This window comes from Globicephala melas, chromosome 18 (assembly GCF_963455315.2).
Source record: "Globicephala melas chromosome 18, mGloMel1.2, whole genome shotgun sequence".
Lineage (NCBI taxonomy): Eukaryota > Metazoa > Chordata > Mammalia > Artiodactyla > Delphinidae > Globicephala > Globicephala melas.
This window is the reverse complement of record NC_083331.1, coordinates 3,978,317-3,996,388: the sequence shown is the minus strand read 5'-3', so window position 1 is coordinate 3,996,388 and position 18,072 is coordinate 3,978,317. Positions and strand designations below refer to the sequence as shown.

At 43.1% G+C, this 18,072-nt stretch overlaps 1 protein-coding gene across 6 annotated transcripts in view; it reads right to left on the bottom strand.

Annotated features, from left to right (window-relative positions):
• CDK8 (cyclin dependent kinase 8) overlaps positions 1 to 8,131 on the bottom strand; it is a 121,281-nt gene extending 113,150 nt beyond the window's left edge. For all 6 annotated transcript variants that reach the window (XM_030882642.2, XM_030882643.2, XM_030882650.2 and 3 more), the window contains exon 1: positions 7,955 to 8,131. In XM_030882642.2, coding sequence (XP_030738502.1) covers positions 7,955 to 8,082 — 128 coding nt within the window. In that variant the 5' untranslated portion in view covers positions 8,083 to 8,131. The remainder of the gene's footprint in view (positions 1 to 7,954) is intronic.
• Positions 8,132 to 18,072: the final 9,941 nt, after the last annotated feature.

Genomic DNA, 18,072 nt, shown 5'->3' with positions numbered 1-18,072 from the left:
GTCTAGCAAGTTTAAAAGGAAAATTTTCAAATATGAACTTTAGGTACACCAAAAATTAAGAAGTATTAAATACCTGTCGACATTTGACAATATGCCAGGAAGTAAGGGGAACACAATTACTGCCCTAGAGGAAATCCATAATATCTAACCCATAAACCTTCACCAGAAAGACCCAAAGGACATATAAACATTAACCACATATACACTAATGTAGTTACATAATATATCTATGAAGAACTAACTGTTTTGCGGGGTGGTGAGTGAAGAGAGAATTACTGGAGTTGTATGTTAAGATAAGGTAGTTAAGATTTCTGAAGCTAAATGTTAGAACCAATTTCAGCTGAGGGAAAACTGCTCCCAGCACAAGGTGCTGCCTGAGAACAAGCTCGGAAGGCGGTCTGATTTGATGGAGGAGGGGCAGCTGGATTAGTCTGTATTGCAGAATCGCCACAATAGACTAGTGTGTGAACACTTCCTGGGAATAAGGTGGGCTACTGATTAATAAGGTGCCCTGGGAATTAAGGTGTCCAGGTTTTGTGGACAGAGGACAAATCATGGTTCTAAACCAAAGTCAAGGTAAAGCCACTCAAAAGTGGTTATCAGCTGCTTTCAAAAGTTTGGCAGTTTCTCAAAAAGCTAAACATAGAGTTACCATATGACTCTGGGTATTTGCCTAAGAGAACCAAAAACATATATCTACACAACAATTTGCGCATGAAGGTTCATAGCAGCATTATTCATAATAGCCAAGAAGTAGAAACAACCTAGATGTCCACCAACTGATAAATGGATAAACAAAATGTGGTCTATCCATACAAAGCAATATTTTTCAACCATAAAAAGGAATGAAACACTGACACATGCACAACATGAATGAACACTGAAAACGCTATGCTAAGTAAAAGACAAATGGCCACATACTATATATTTCTATTTACATGACATGTTCAGAATAGGCAAATCCATAGAGAAAGAAAATAGATTAGTGGTTGCCAGGGGCTGGGAAGAGAGGGAATGTGGAGTGACTACCAATTGATACGGGGTTTCTTCTGACACGATAAAAATGTTCTGGAATTAGGTAGTGGTGATGATTGCATAGCCTTGTGGATACACTAAAAGTCAGTAGACTGCACACTTTAAAAGGGTGAATTTTATGGTACGTGATATATCTCAATTTTAAAAAGGGGATTCTCAGCATTTTTTCTGTGACAACACACCTGAAGGACAAGACATAACTCTTATCAGTAAAAGCAGCCTACTACAGCAGGGACTGGTTTTGTGACTTTGACAATCACTATACTGAAGAATCTTGAGAAAATGATAACTTAAAGGTCTTTAAGCATTAAGATCAAACTAACGGGTGAAAGTCACTTTTTAGTGACAACTTCAAGAACTGCCTTGAGGTGACAACAGATATTTTAAGACAAAAAATATCACAGTAGTTTCTAAATAACAAAGAGATGGATGGCCAAGGCCTACTTAAGCTGCTGTGAAGGAAAGGATTCACAAATTGTTCTGAAAGAGGTAAGGACAGTAGGATTTTCATTCTCTAGCAGCAGCTAAGAACAGAAAAAGAATAAAAACATAAAGAGACAATGAGGGTTGGATTCAACAATACAAGGCACTACAAAAAAGATGACACCAGCCACAGGGAAGAATATATATTTATCAACACTGATTTGGCATATACAGTCCCAACTTACATATGGATCATATTTCAAATGTTTGTAAATCATAATTCTGAACACAACTGCCAAGAGAACTAATTTTTGAAAAAGTAGGTAAGCTTGCAAATGACCTACAGTAACTTCTAATAATTTGTCATTATTTCTATTTTCCTAGCTGAAATTCAGTTGCCGGAAGCCACCTCCCTACCATCTTCTCACACAACTGAGAGTCCCAACAAGAGGAATTCCCCTCCGACCTGTTGGCCACCACCATCTCAGCAGCACAGAAAATTCTGGATGCCTACTCCTCATGGAGGTGAGGCCAAAGGAGAGTCATCTGCTATCCAGAGCCACTGTTCTGCCATGGCAGTCTTACATATGAGAGATATTCCTAAATCAGACAGTTGGATTTCAGAGGCTGCTTGTACCCTGATTCACCAATGTTCTTGTGATGGGAAACTGCCACAGAGACAATTAAGGTGCTCAGTACATGCTGATAAATGTATCCCCATATTGAATCACAGAGACTTCATCATGTCCAGTGGGTACAACGGAACACCTGTAGCACATGTATGTAGCACTACACAAGCAGCAGGAGCTCAAAGATGCCGGCAACAGAAAAGGTGCGGCGAGGAAAGGCATGGGAAGAAATAATTCAGACCCACAAAATTTGTTGGGGTGTTTAAGAGCACACACAAAAAAAACCCTTTGTCCTATTCCTCTTGAAATGCCCTTTCTGGGACTTCCTTAGCAGTACAGTGGTTAAGACTCCACCCTTCCAATGCAGGGGACACAGGTTCAATCCCTAGTTGGAGAACTAAGATCCCACATGCCCTGTGGCGTGGCCAAAAAATTAAAATTAAAAAAAGAAGAAAAGAAACTAAGTTAAAAAAAGAAATGCCCTTTCTGATGAAATCTTCCCTGTCCTTCAAGACTCAACGAAATGCTGCCATCTCTGAGAGGTTCATCCTGAAAACCCTAAGCAGTTGGGAGCTTCCATGTCTGTGTTCCAATAGCACCTTGTATTAATTATCATAATGCTTATTAAATTGCTATAGTTTATTTACGTTTGTTTCCTCAGTAGGTGTCTTCTGAAATAATGGAATATTTTATTCATCTTGGCATTCTCAATACCTTGTACAGTGCCTGGCAGATAGAAGGGTCCAGTAAATATTCGCTGAGTGACTGAGGGAATGGATTTCTTCCAATGTTAGAAGAAACAGTAAAATAATCAAATAAGCAAATGCAAAATGAATTAATTTGTCAGTTTGCTACTAAGAAAATGGGCTCTGGGACTTCCTTGGTGGCACAGTGGTTAAGAATCCACCTGCCAATGCAGGGGACACAGGTTTGAGCCCTGGTCCAGGAAGATCTCACATGCCGCGGAGCAACTAAGCCCGTGTGCCACAACTACTGAGCCTGCACTCTAGAGTCCGCGAGCCACAACTACTGAGCCCGTGAGCCACAACTACTGAAGCCCATATGCCTAGAGCCCGTGCTCCGCAACGAGAGAAGCCACCGCAATGAGAAGTGTACGCACCGCAATGAAGAGTAGCCCCCACTCGCTGCAACCAGAGAAAGTCCGCGCGCAGCAACAAAGACCCAACGCAGCCCAAAATTAATTAATTATTTTAAAAAGGAAAAAAAAAGAAAATGAGATCTAAGCATGAAACCTCAAAGTGGCCTACCCAGTGGATCTGAATGCACTGAGTATTCAGGCAGATAAATTCAACTGCAAGTAGATAAGAAATGCATAGTGAATATTCTGCTTGTCCCTTTCCATCACATTTTTTAAATGTTATAAGGAATATTCCTTATTGGGCATGCAAAATCCCCACTGATGGGGATTATTACATGTTGTATTGGGCATTTCTGACATCTAAAGAAATACTTAATCAAACTGAGCCTAGATACAGGGTTCAGCAATATTCAGAAGAAAAACTATTCAAATCCTTCAGGGGAAATAAAGGGTTCCACCCAAGTTCTGACCACAGCTAAGGAATTAAAGCTGACTTAAAAGCTCTAGTGCAGATCAAATCAGAAGCGTTCCTCGTGCTAGCCACCAAATGAATGGTTCACAGGATGGGAGCAGCCACATAAATCCCACACCTTAAGATGTAAACAGGAGGGAATGCCACAGTGGTACAAGGCATGTTAGGTAAGGGAGCTGACAAGTCTTTGGAAGCTACTTATTTTCTTTTTGGCAGTTGATGAGAACCCACATTAAAGCATGAGATTAAGAAACATGGATGTGTATTACTGTCTAAAGTAAAATTTTTGTCTTAGTGGTTGCTTACCTGATCTTGCAAAAGTATTTTATATTTTTACTTCCTCAAATTATAATACTAGGAAGGCCCTAAAAATGATCAACTCAAACCCTGTAATTTTAGAAATAAGGAAACAAAGGTCTACAAGGGCAAATGATTTGCCCAAGGTCATACTGGTGATCAGAGGCAGAGTCTGAACTCAAACTCAGTTCTCCAGTCTCCCCAACTTAGAGTTCTTTGCACTACATGAAGAATTTTCACATCCTAACATGCCCTATTAGAGTCTGGTCCTACACACACACACACACACACACACACACACACACACAGAGACATACACGTATACGTGTGTGTGTATACACCACATAGCTACACACTTACTTTTGCAGCACTAGAAAAACTAGGGCTGTTCAGAAACATACTAAAAAAGTATCAGTTAATTGAAAAGACTAGTCCTGTGATAAGGCATTCATGTTTTCTGAATGACCCACTAAAACACCAAATCCCCATGTCTATGTTTATATTTACCTTAATATGAAGCATAATGGTTAAGAGCCTGGGCTGTGGAGTAAGAGACCAGCCTGTAATCCCCCAATTCCAGCTCTGACATTTAATTAGTCATGTAACCATGGACAAATTTGCTTAACCTTTTAAAACTTCAGTTTCCTCAACTATAAAACTGAAAAAACACAACTGACTTGTATGGTACTTGTGAGGATTCAACAGATGATGGCTGTAAAGGGCTCTGCCCAGATCCTAAGACTTACTCAGTAACTTAGCTATTATTATCATTACCACTGCCTACTAATCTCTGTGCTGTCTACAAAAGTGCCCCAACAAAAGTTTTCTGTATATTTCTCTCTCTCTCTCTCTCTCTCTCTCTCTCTCACACACACATTCACACACACACAATCCCAATTATATAGTATCTGTTCTTTTGAACACAGAGTACAGCAGCCTAAGAACCCTATTCAAGAAAAGTCTTTTTGCTTTTCTTATTTGGAAATCAAACTCTTACCCCAAATTAATTTTTAAATTCTACAATGTTCAGTGCCAATAATGAGAATTTAGAATTTAAAAACACAAACTGTTTTCTGGTTCTCACACTTTTCCATTCCTTTAAACAAGATAAGTTTGGTTGCCTAAATTCTGCAAAGAGGAAATGCAATTGACTCAGAAAGAAAATGAATCCCCCTGCTTCCCACTGAGTACCCTTTTGGTGTTCAGACACAAAGGACACTCTCTATCTCATTTATGGTGACAGCGAGAGTGAATTATTCCCAAGATTTACTGTGCATTTATGTTTTAACTCTATTAGAATCTGAAAATAACACAACTATAAAAGGCCCCCTTTCCATGTATATAATCATGCCTCAAATAAAGTGTTCCACCTTCCCCACATTCCTTAAAATGCTGAGTTTACCAAAAGTGTGGTATACTAGCAGGAGAGTATTATTAATACTTAAAATCAAAGAAATGACCTTTCAAGCTGTTTTATTTCCTAAAACAATAATTTAAGCAGCTAACTCCTCTGGTCTAAATTCCATTACTAATTATTCATGTCTATGATGCTCACTGGACAACTGAAAGGATACATTTAGATACCTTCATTTTAATAGCCAAATATATCTAAATGAAATTTATTTCATCTTATTGTAAATCTCAGTATTCTCTTTGAAGGTGTTATTGTCTGGGTTCCTAGAGTTCTCTGAAATTCCAGTTGCAGAATATATAATTTCATTTGAAAGTAAATCAATACTAGAAACAAATTATTTGATCATCATCTTTTTATAAAAGATTAAACAGCCACAAATTTTATTTTACCAGGACTAAAATGCACTAAATTACATTTCACTGACATAAGATCAAAAGAGCTTCATAAATACAATGCTTCATTTTACCAGAGTGAGGTTATAAGAAGCCGAAAAACATTCCCTCTGGAGCACAAAAACTGTTTTAAGTAATTTTAAAACTCTCTTGACATTTCATCCATTTTTTAAAAAACAGTTCTTCCTATATACAAAATCATTAGAGGCTACTGGAAAACAAGCCCAAAGAATTATAAACAAAAAGTTAACTTTTTCCAAAATGCAATGCTACCTACTTTTTGGTTATCATGAATGACAAAGAAGTGTTCATATATTATACATTCAGCTAATTTTAAACTGTATAATTTAATCTTCTAAAATTATTCTTAGCCTAAATTAAAACTTGACCATGAGATATAAAATGTGGTCAAAAGTACCTCTTGCTAGTAAACAATATTATAGTTTTTCATAAAATGTAAATTCAAAATTAATAAAATTTATATGTTTTATTAGCTTAAATTGGTAATTGATGAAAATAGCACTGGTTTTTCTCAGAGAGATTAGAAAGAAATTAAGATCACCAGAATTTTATAAAAAAGATGACAGACTTGTCAAATGCACTACAATGTCTAATCTCATGGGATCAGGGATTTTATGAATATGCCCCAAATTACATAATATTGGGGGACAGGGAGATGGTGTAAGTCCTTTAAAAAATATTTTATGGGAAGTTAACAAGGATAACTTTTTAAATATGTACGTTATTACAGAGTAATACTTCAATGAGAAATATAATTAAACAACAGAGTCAACAACATCTCCAGAAGCTGATTTCTCAAGTGTCACCAGACTATCCATTCTGCTAAAGAGTACTTTTAAAGACATGCAGCACCCACAGTATCAAGTTTTCAAATCCCTACCTTCTGCATATACCAGTACTGCTTTACTGCTGCATGTAAGCACTGAAATGCACATTCCAAATTAATGAGAATTACTATCTTCTTCCTCTTAGAGTCCATTTTAAGTTATTTTAAAAAGATATCTCAGTAAATCTAAGAAAAAATGTTGAATAGGTAGATCCTTCCTTCGCCAATATTTAGAATACTAAAGTATTTATAAATATGGCTTCCCCCCCAACCCAGGTAACTTCAGCTTTTTGAATGGTTTCATTTTTTTAGTGCTAATATAGTTCTGAACATACCCTCCTGTGTGATTTGGGGGGAAAAAAGCAATTATCTTAAACGTTAAACAGCAGCTAACCAAACTAACAGCGATGTTCAAGTAAACCTACTTTGTTTATAATAAAATCTAAAGATTATATAACAAGCTTTGACGTTCTCTTTCCAGCAGTTTCCTACAGTGTCAAAGGCGATAAAGACAACATCCGTTTTTAGAAGAGGAAAACAGGAGTTAATAAATTATATTTTCTCAACTAAGAAATGCCTTCTCTTTTGTCAATATCACAAGCTATTCACCTAGCGACAAAGGAAAAATGAACACTTCACCTGCCCGTTTCGGAAACTAAATTGGGAGCGTTACCAGTCATAGACTTAATATTTCTCGGGAAGAATATCTGAAGCAAAGAGATTATTGAAAGTTCATTGCCAGCTGCTACATCTGGGGGGAACGGCCTGAACAAGACTCCCCTATTTGTCATCAGCCTTTTTCCTCACCACCCACCCTGCACCAAACCCCCATTGTTCTAGGTAAAACTCACAGCTAATGATATCGAAAGAGTAACTACTACGTTTCTGCGGCAGGTGATCACCAAGAGGAACTCTTCAGAACCACACTGACTTGCTGATTTTTTCCCCCAAAATAAAATCCGAATTTGATCGTAAATCAATCACAAACTGGTGGGGGAAAAGGATCCCAGCTTCCCTTCCAGACTGATGGATGTCAGTCCAGAGGCAGTTGAGGAAAGCCCCAGAAGGTTCCCATAACAAATCGACCCCCCTTAAAGATCATTTAAACTGACGTTTCATAACGAAATTTTAAAGAAATCTGTACCGAAACCCCTGAAAAAAAAAAGTACACAGCTCCCTTGCCCGACGAGCGGCGCCAGGAGAGACAGAGGCAGCGGCTCGCCGGGTCTCTTACGGGCCCGGCCCCCTCGGCACCAGCTCCTCCCCGAGCCCGGCCGGCCGGACCCAGGCCGGAGGGAGGCTGCCCACCTGCCCGGCGCCGCCGCCCGCCCGACGCCGACACTCACCCATCCTTCCGCTTGGCTTTGTAGACGTGACCATAAGTGCCTCGGCCAACTTTGCAGCCCTCGTATTCAAACAGGTCCTCAACCCGCTCCCGCTCGCTGCTCAGCTTCACTTTAAAGTCATAGTCCATTGTCACGGCCTGCGAGGCCGGGGAGCGGGGTCGCGGCGCCGCGGGGCGGGGGTGGGGACCGGGGAGGCTCTGGCAGCCGCGGCCCCCGGGAACCCGCCCGCTCTACGCCCGGCGGCCGCAACGCCGGCCCGGCCGCGGCGGCAGGAGGAGGCCCCGCGAGGGCGCCGGGGACATCCAGGGGGGCGGTGGGGCGGGGGCCGGCCGGGGGGGACGGCGCGGTCCCCGGGCGCAGAAGGGTGAGGGACGAGGGCTGGGGGCGGGGAGCGCGGTCGCTGCCCTTGTCCCCGCGGGCTGCGGGGCGCCGGACCCTGCGCTCCGGCCGCGCGCTCGGCCCCCGCGGCGGGCAGCGGCAGGACGGCGCGGCGGACTGCCCCTCGGGCGCTCGCGCCTCGCCGCGCTCACACACGTTCACACTCACTCACTCGCTCGCTCGCTCGCTCTCCCATCCACTCAGACAGAAAGGCAGCGCCGCACAACAGCCGGTACCTCCTCAGAGAGCGGAGGGAGGGGACTCGCGGAACACGGCCGCGCTGTCGCAAAAACGTCGCGAAGCCTCGGGCTGCTCGGCCCTCCCTGCAGCCCGCGCCGTGCCGGCCGGCCGGCCTCCCCCACCGGGACCCGCTCCCCGAGGGCTGCGCGGACAGAGCGCGGTAGCCGCTGCCCAGAGCGGCCGCCACACGCACCACGTGGGGCTTCCCGGCGGCGGCTGGGGCCCCAGACTACAACGCCCAGAATGCACGCGCCGCTGCCGTGGCCGGCCCCCCTACGGCTCCACCCCCCGCGGTGGGGTTTTGGCAGCGTTGCATGATGGGATTCGTAGTCCAAGGGGAGGTGAGTCGTTTCAATCTCTAGGGGAAAAAAAATTTTTTTTTTTTTTACAGCGATGTCTTTAGAGTCTGATTTGGGCTAGAAACTTAACCAAAGAAATTTAAGTGTGAGGGAGGCTAGTTTGTATTAGAATCACATTTTGCGCCACTTCCGAACTCCAGAGTTTAAAGGGCATTATCGTTATCGAAAAAAGTCGAAGTATTGGTCAACAGCTCACAGACTATTATTTGGTGTATTCTAGTCGTTCACAGTCTGATAAGGGCTGCACAAAGATAGCAATGTGTTGACACACATTACAAACATCAGTAAAAGTGAGTCAGCGAGGTGTGGCTACGCTGCTCCTGAAGAGCACCAGTCTTGTGACAGACGACCATCCCAGTGCGCCCCATCCTTTCAGAGGGGACGTTATTTTGAGTATGACCTGTGCACCACTGCCCATACGCGCAGCAATTTTTAGCCATGATTACAGCAATTGATCTAAATCCATGGAAACCGTTGATAATTTTGAGGTAGGAAAGGTGTCAGCTGCAGGAGTCCTGATATCTTGATAATAATCCCTCATGTTGTTTTATCCCCCTTATTTAGACGTCTGTTTTTCATTTTTTGATTTTATATTAATTTTGTATTTATATTTATTTTACTTTTCCCAATCGCTATCGTTTCCACGAAAGCTCCCCAGCTCCCAAAGGACATATAATCTCTCCCATTTTTAACCTCCATCACACATTTTTTTCATTTTTCCTGTGGTACTCATCAAATTCTGTTTTGTCTTTTATTTCCTCTCCCTTGCTCGATTATAAATTCCTATAGGAAGTAATATTTGCATCTTCCATAACACCTAGTATCATGGCTTGATTTTGGTGCACAGTAAACATTTGTTGAATTAATGAGTAAGGATGTTTGTGTCCAAAATATCTATGTACAAATGATGACCATGATACCATTTTATGAAAAATCCTCAGAAGGGATCTTATACAGATTTCCCTGGAGAAAAGAGTGACTTCACCACTGGTTTAAACAAAGTTGGTTTTCCTAGTACATCAAATACTGTTTAGTGTTTAAGCACACTGACCGGTTAGGTGGGCCTGGGTTTGAATCTTGATGGGCCATTTATTAGCAGTATGTCCCTGGACCCTCAATTCCTTTCTTTGCAAAATGGAGATATAAAAGACCTCAGCTTAGGGTAAGTGCACCAGAAAATTAAGCTTTCATGAATGGGGCGTTATATGTTTCCAGTCAGTGATGTCAGTTGGGTGATTCTCTAGCGGGACTGCTCCTTTGCATAATTACAGAATTCAATTCTTTTTCCTAAATATGATTTTAGAATAGACTTCCTGAAACATATATATTTTGTATTTCTTCAGTGCTGTCTTTTTGTCCAAGTTTTTACTCATAGATCTTGAGAAACCAAACCACGACGCTAGAGAAAAGGTTGTAAGAAGCATGAGACTGGGCTTGCCCCACCTCACCCCTGCACCTGTCTCCCACAGCCCCTGCACACGATATTCCTGAACCCTGAAGGTCTCTGGCTTCTTAAACTGTACTTTTGACTACTGCTTTGACTCTGTCCACCCTGTGGATGAAGATAAGACCTTCCCATGAAGAAACAGAGTGTTTTTTAAAAATAAAAATTATATGGATTTAAGAGGTACGATGTGATGTTTTGATACACGTATACATAGTGAAATGATTACTATAGTCAAGCTAACTAACAGTGTTCTTACTATGAGTAATCCCGGGACAGGAAAGGACGCCAGCCTAGGACCAGGGAAGAGAATGGCTTGCTTTGCTCTCTGCAGCTATGGTGTGAGTTAGGGGTCTGGACTCCAGGTCGGGGGCACACGGTGGTGTGAGGTAAGCTGGCCCCTTAAAGGAGCATCACGATGGGGAGCAAAGGAAGAGAGAGCCACGAGGGTCCCTTAAAGGGGAGCTTGGCTAATGTGTTAGGAGCAGTACTATCTAATATCCAGCTTGAGGTTTTTCTTTTCTGCGTGGTAATTCCCTTCTGTTATCCCCGAGATACCAGCTGGGTCTTACCTGTGGAGCCTGTGTCCAGGCTTGGAGGAAAGGAAAGGGCAGCAGCCGGAGACTCAATTACGGGAGATAAGAAGTAGCCTGCAGAGCCAAAGCAATGAGCTGGGAAGCCCTTGGGGCACATGCTTGTATTCCAAAAACTTGAGGGAAGGAAACTGGTTTTGGGAAGGATTTCCTGTAGATCGGGGGACCCCAACCCCCAGGCCATGGACTGGAACCCCGTGGCCTGTTAGGAACCAGGGCAGGTGAGCGAAGCTTCATCTGTATTTACAGCCGCTCCCCATCGCTCGCAGTACCACCTGAGCTCCGCCTCCTGTCAGATCAGCAGTGGCTTTAGATTCTCTTAGGAGCGCGAACCCTCCTGTGAACTGCGCATGCGAGGGACCTAGGTTGCGCGCTCCTTATGAGAATTGAACGCCTGATGATCTGAGGTGGAGCTGAGGCGGTGAGGCTAGCGCTGGGGAGCGGCTGCGAATACAGATTCTCATCAGCAGAGAGGTTTGACTGCACAGACACCATAATAAATCAATTGCTTGCAGACTCATATCCGTGAGTGGCAAGTGACAAGCTGCATCTTACGGAGTAGACTGGACATAAGCAACACACTTCAGGTGTCACTGTCTCCCGTCACCCCCAGATGGGACCATCTAGTTGCAGGAAAACAAGCTCAGGGCTCCCACTGATTCTGCATTATGGTGAGTTGGATAATTATTTCATTATATATTACAATGTAATAATAACAGAAATAAAGTGCACAGCTCACCATAATGCACTTGAATCATCCCGAAACCATCCCCACCCCCGTCCGTGGAAAACTTGTCTTTCATGAAACTGGTCTCTGGTGCCAGAAAGGTTGGGGACCCTGCTATAGATCAAAGAATCAGGTTCAGACTTAACTGTTATTTGACTGAATTGAACACATCAGGGACCTAAGAGCTGCTGTTTCAGTTTGATTTTCAGCCTCCGGTCATCCTGATATCATGTCTCTTTGCTCCACGATGACCTCTAGTGACACTGTAGAGTCTGTGACCCTCGTTGGTCCATGTCCCAGACAATGCGCAAATCACGCTCATGCTTCTTTTCTTAAAATGTGGTTCTTTTCATTCTAAATTTAACATCTCCAGTCTAAACATGCCTCTCAGACACCAGCCCCACATTTCCACTGCCTCCTGTTCAGCCTCAGGGGATAATGTGCTGTCATCGCAAACGTAAAATTTCTGAAACTGAACATACCATACCGTGTCCTGAACCTCCCAATTCCCCAGCACAGTGATGCCAGTAGACAGACGTTCTGTTGTTTTCCTGCCAACCCTACGAGCTCAGGCCTTCATTAGCTGCTCAGTGTGCTTCGTGCTCATGCCAAGTATACCTTTGTCCAATCCTCAAAGGCGGGATGCTTCCTCATACCATCTCTGACCTTTGCAGGCCTACCCATCCTCCAAGATACAGCTCAAATGCCTAAGTTAGTCATGCAGCCTTTCCTGGTTCTTACAACTGAATATGAAGTTTCTCTACCGTGAACTCCTACCCCAGCCCTGGCACCATTGCACTTTATTTGTAACTCACATAGAAACATCACAGCTGCCTTGTATTGTAGTCATTTATTTTATATACTTAAAAAAATAGCTTTCCTTTAATAAACACCTTAACGACTGAGTCTGTAACTTATCTTGTGTCTCCCCACAGTGCCCAGGACATAGTTTGCATAATTATTTAGAATTAGAATGTGTTTCACTGGCTTGGTTTCTATAAAGATTGAAATGGACCTTAATAATAATAAAAGGGGACAGTCATTTTAAACCATTTGGCATTTTTCCTCAGTCCTGCCTCTGAACACATACTTTTTTGCAGCATGCAGAAGGGTTTGGTGCTTCGTGATATATGAACGTAAGAGAGTCCTACTGGGCCTTCTCAGTGGTGATCACTTGCTGTCTCTACAACTTTTAATTCCGTTTTCTCACTCAGTATCAAAGTGTGATTTAAACGGAAAATATCTACTCTCCCTTCCTGCAGGTAGAATACACATCACCTTTATTATCGAAAAGCACATATTAAGCATCTATATTTGAGTGTAATGTTAGACACAAGAAATAGCAAGTTAAATCAATCAACGCTCTAGTCTTCTATAATTTTTCAAAGAAAATCCTGATGCAAAAAGTTTCTCAACTATATAAGCATCCAGAATTTAATTCAGACCTCAGAAACAGTCAGAACCAAAAAAACACTTTCAAAAATAACTTCCTTTCTCCCCTTCATCATGTGAGTGTCATTTGTTCTCACAGAGTCATTTGCTCCACATGACTCGACACATGACCACTAACTGTTGCTGAATTTGATGTAAGATGCCTGTCATTAGAGAATAATGGATTCTGCTTCTCAATTCCAGTTCTGAAAATCCCAGGAAGGGCTCTGGACCAACTAGGTTAGGGGCCCATCCTGGACCAGTGAAGTATGGCCACAGAGCCAGGGTCATATAAGAATATGAGAGCGCCTTCATTTGGAGGGATGAGGAAGCAGGGGGTAGGGAGCTCACAGGAGAAGGGAGAAAGCTCGAAGTACCACGAAGAAGTGAAACAGGGCAATGAATGGAAAGTGGGTCCGTGAGGAGATTCCTTAAATTGGGTGGATGGCCAAAGACGCTCTGAGATGAGACTTCAGCTGAGATCTGAGTGATGAGAAGCAAAACCTGCTAAGGGGAGGGAGCAAAGTGGTCCAGGTGGATGGAGCAGAGGGACAGCAGGTGCAAAGGCCTTGAGCTGGGAGCCAGGGAGCAGAAAGAAGGCCTTGTGTGATAGGAGTGTCATGAGTGAGGGGGGAGGTTGTGTGACATAAGGACAAAGAGGTGGGCAGGCGCAGGTTATAGAGCCTTTTAACCCACTTCCCCTCTCAGCAGTCAATCTCACCCTTCCTTACATTGCCTGGGAGGGCTCTCAAAGGGCAAAGGTAAAGGCGTAAGGTCTCTTGAAGCCTGAGCTCTACAACTGACACAACGTCACTTCTGCCACATTCTGTTGGTGAAAGCAAGACTCAAGACCAGCCCAGATTCAAAGCGTGGGCAAGTAGACTCCACCTCTTGTTAGTAGGAAATGCAGAATATCACCCATGCCTTTCCGTCTCCCCAGGCGCAGATACACATGAATCTGTAGATGTGGTGCAATTAGTTCCCTTGCAGATGGCTTTGGTTTTCTCTCGAAGGTAAAAGAAAAGTTCACCTGCTGTGAATGAGCAGACGGGGTGGAAGGAGAGAAAGCAATGGTTTCATATCTGAAAAGGCTGTGGGTTGAAAACAATCTTTCGGCAGAATCAGAGAGATAGCTGGCAGATCATCGTAGGACTTTCTAGCCAATGTCAAGGGCCCGTTTGCAGGTGCAGCTATGCATTGTATCAATATCCATCTGCCTTGTTGTGAGATTTTCATCACCAGCACTCAACAGCCCAGGTGGAGACCGGGTAAAGACAGATGTTGGATTCATCCGGGGTTAAGGCCCTGCCAGCTGGGTATGATGAAAAGAAGATGAGGGGCGGGGAGTGAGGATTATTGGCAGCAGAGTAGTTAGAATAACAGATCATGACATTAAGCTGGGTAAGGAGCAAAATGAAGACAGGATTTCCCCTCTTACATCCTAATACTAGCTTGAAGTTTTTCATTTAATTTTTTGCAAAGTAATTTTAAAAATAAATACCTACCCTCATTCCTTGCTTCATTAATATCTGTATATGAGGCCAAAATCCTTCCATCAAATACATACTAAATAAAACAGACAGCTGAAAAAGTAATATAACAGGTTAAAAATGATTTCTCCTTTTCTTAGCTGAGGGATTCCCATTCCAGTGACCGGTAAGACCATCCCAAACTGAAAACCTCTCCCATTTGTTGATGACGAATTCTGCTCTCACGTTCTATAAGTATTAAAGAAAGTTTACCTCTTTAAATTGATATTCAGTACTATAATCTTGTCCTTTTCTCCTTGAATAAGCATATGACTTTAATTTTCAGTTCAAAATATACTTTGCCACACAACAGCGTAGCAAGTCATCTCTAGAACACCATTTAGGTTTGTGTTCAGGTTTTCAAGGTGTAACATTACTCTGGATTCTCCTCTCATTCCAATATGTTTCACCTTCCAGGTAGCTGGACTATGTTACTCAGACCCAATCACGAGAAAAGCTGAGTCTTTTCTGGCTGGTTTCTGTGCAAAACTGGATCTCCTGTGAGCCACAGAGGTCTCTTTCTACGGAACATAAACACGCTTAGGTCATTTCTGCAACCACCTGATACTTGATACCTGGGGTTATTTGTTTCCGTGCAACTCCATGCCCAGAACCTCTGGGACTTTTTCACCCTCAGTAGCCTTTGCCCCTTACCAGCCAAGGTCAAGTTCCATCAGGTATTGTCCTTCTTGCTCTGAAACCCTACATCCTGTTTAAATTTTAAAATGCTGTTTTATTTACATCATTACTCTGCTCAGAAATCTTCAAGGACCCTGTGTGACCTCTCATCACCTACAGCATAAAGTTCAAACTCCTTCCTCTAATATTCCAGCCTCTGTATTTACTTTAGCCTGACTTATGAAAATACCTTAAGGCAGCTTGCAATAGAAACGTTAGAATTAGATTAATCAGCTCTACATAGCTAAGTTTCCCACAATCTGAGCTCTTCTGTTATCTCTAGTAGGGTTCTAGCCAGTTTCCCCTGTGCTGCTTCCCATCAAATAAAACAGTGGTTCTCGACCTTGGGTGTCCACTGGAAACATCTGGTGAATCACCCTAGCAATTCTGGTGTAATTGACCTGGGCTACGGCTGGGTGTTGGGATTTTTTTTTTTTTTTTTTTTTTGCGGTACGCGGGCCTCTCACTGCTGTGGCCTCTCCCGTTGCGGAGCACAGGCTCTGGACGTGCAGGCTCAGCGGCCATGGCTCACGGGCTCAGCCGCTCCACGGCATGTGGGATCTTCCCGGACCGGGGCACGAACCCGTGTTTCCTGCATCGGCAGGCGGACTCTCAACCACTGCGCCACCAGGGAAGCCCCTAGTGTTGGGATTTTTAAAGCTCCCTGGTGATCCTAATGAGCGTTCAAGGTTGAGAACCGCTACATTAGGACAAGTTTATTGATTCTCCCTGAAACATTCGTCATTCCCCTCCTTCCCTATCCACACTCTCCCTTTCTTCTTTACTTCTCTAAACCCTATCCCCTCTTTGATATCCAACTCAGGTACTGCTGGGATCTTAACTTATCACCCAATGCCAATACATTCCCATAGCAATACCATTTACACTTATTTGGCACTTTGCATATACTTCTTTTTGTGTGTTTATCCTGTCTCTTCAATGGGATTCTAAGGTGTAGAAGAACAGGGCCTGCATTTTATAGCTCTTTTTGTCCCCAGAACATAACACAATGCCTTTCCAACTAGGTACCATTGTGTGATTTATGGGAGATGGTGATGGTGATGACGATAATGATGATGATGGTGATGATGGTGGTGGTGATGATGATGACAGTGATGGTGATGATGGTGGTGGTGATGATGATGATGGTGATGATGACAGTGATGGTGATGATGATGGTGATGATGGTGGTGGTGATGATGATGACAGTGATGGTGATGATGATGGAGATGGTGATGATGGTGGTGGTGATGATGGTGATGATGACAGTGATGGTGATGATGATGGAGATGGTGATGATGATGATGGTGATGGTGGTGGTGATGATGATGATGGAGATGGAGATGGTGATGTTGGAGATGGTGATGGTGATGATGATGAGAGTGTTGATGGTGTAGCAGATGCCAAGTCAATGCTCGGACCATATCCGTTCAGATTTCTTTCTCTCTTTGTAGAGCTACCACCCTTAGGCTACTGGAACGCCTTTTCACACACAAAACTGAAGTTCTAGGAATTAAGCTCACCCCCACCTTAGTGACTGTGAGTGCAAGTATGAATACTCCAGCTCTCATGACCTCTGATTGGGACCACACTGGGGTAACTTGCACTGTCTCCTGTGTCCCGCTGAATTTAGGTCTGAACTGGTATTAAAACCCTGACTTAGGCTTCTTTTTTCCCAATTCTACTCCCTCACTCCCTTACTGGTGTTTCCTGGGAACACTTCCTAAATCATTTTCACATGAATCCTTGTCTAAGGTTCTGCTTTTCTGGGGGTAGGAGGGAGCCAACCTAGGACAGATGATAATATAATAGTAATAGCAGCTAATATTTATAGAATATTTTCTACGTGCAAGGCATTAACTCATTTCATCCTCAGAATTAGGTAGGTACTATGGTTATACTCATTTTACAGATTAGGAAATTGAGGCATGCAGAGATTAAGTAATTTGCAAAAGGTCACACAGATAACCAAAGAAGGAACTGAAAAAAGAAAAGGATAAACCTACAGGTCAGGCACAGTAGGGGATCAAATAAAATGAAAAATGAATTTCAATCAATTACCACTTAAGCTTTATGGGCAACTTAGAAACTAAACCATCATGTATAATAGTATCAGTTATGGCCTTGGGACCAGCTGCAGCAGCAGGGACTGTAGGTTGGCCCATCACCCTCCTCTTATAAAATTTCCCAGATGTTGTGGCTAATAAGAATTCTGGAGAAACTGTGCTTAGATGGAGTACCTTTATGCAAAAAGCAAGCGATCTGAACATTGCAAAGGTGGAAGACAGCGCCCTGCCCAAACCCACTTATAAGCTAGTGCATCTGTACCCCAGCTGCTGTGAGCATTGGATAACCATTCCAGATGCCACCTTCTCTTGTCCTCCTGCATCGAAGACCTCATCCAGGGGTAATGGGGGTACAAAAAGCTGGCCTTCTTGGATAACACTTGCTGGTGAATTGTGTGGGATCAGCTGAGGCTCATTCTTATTTCCTTGCCTTCCTGGCCAATCCTGCTTCCTTCACTCGCCTTTTCCAGAGAGCACTCCCCTCATAAAATCACTTGAACAAGAATCCTTGTTTCAGGCTCTGTTTCTAGAGAACCTGACCCATGACAGTCTCTGGCTGAACTGGATAGGTGAGATTGATGAGAATGACATTGGGTACTTTCAACCTCCTTGCTCAACCTCCATTCTTCCCTTCTTCTGGTGTGCCATCTTGTATAAAGCCTGGAACACTAAA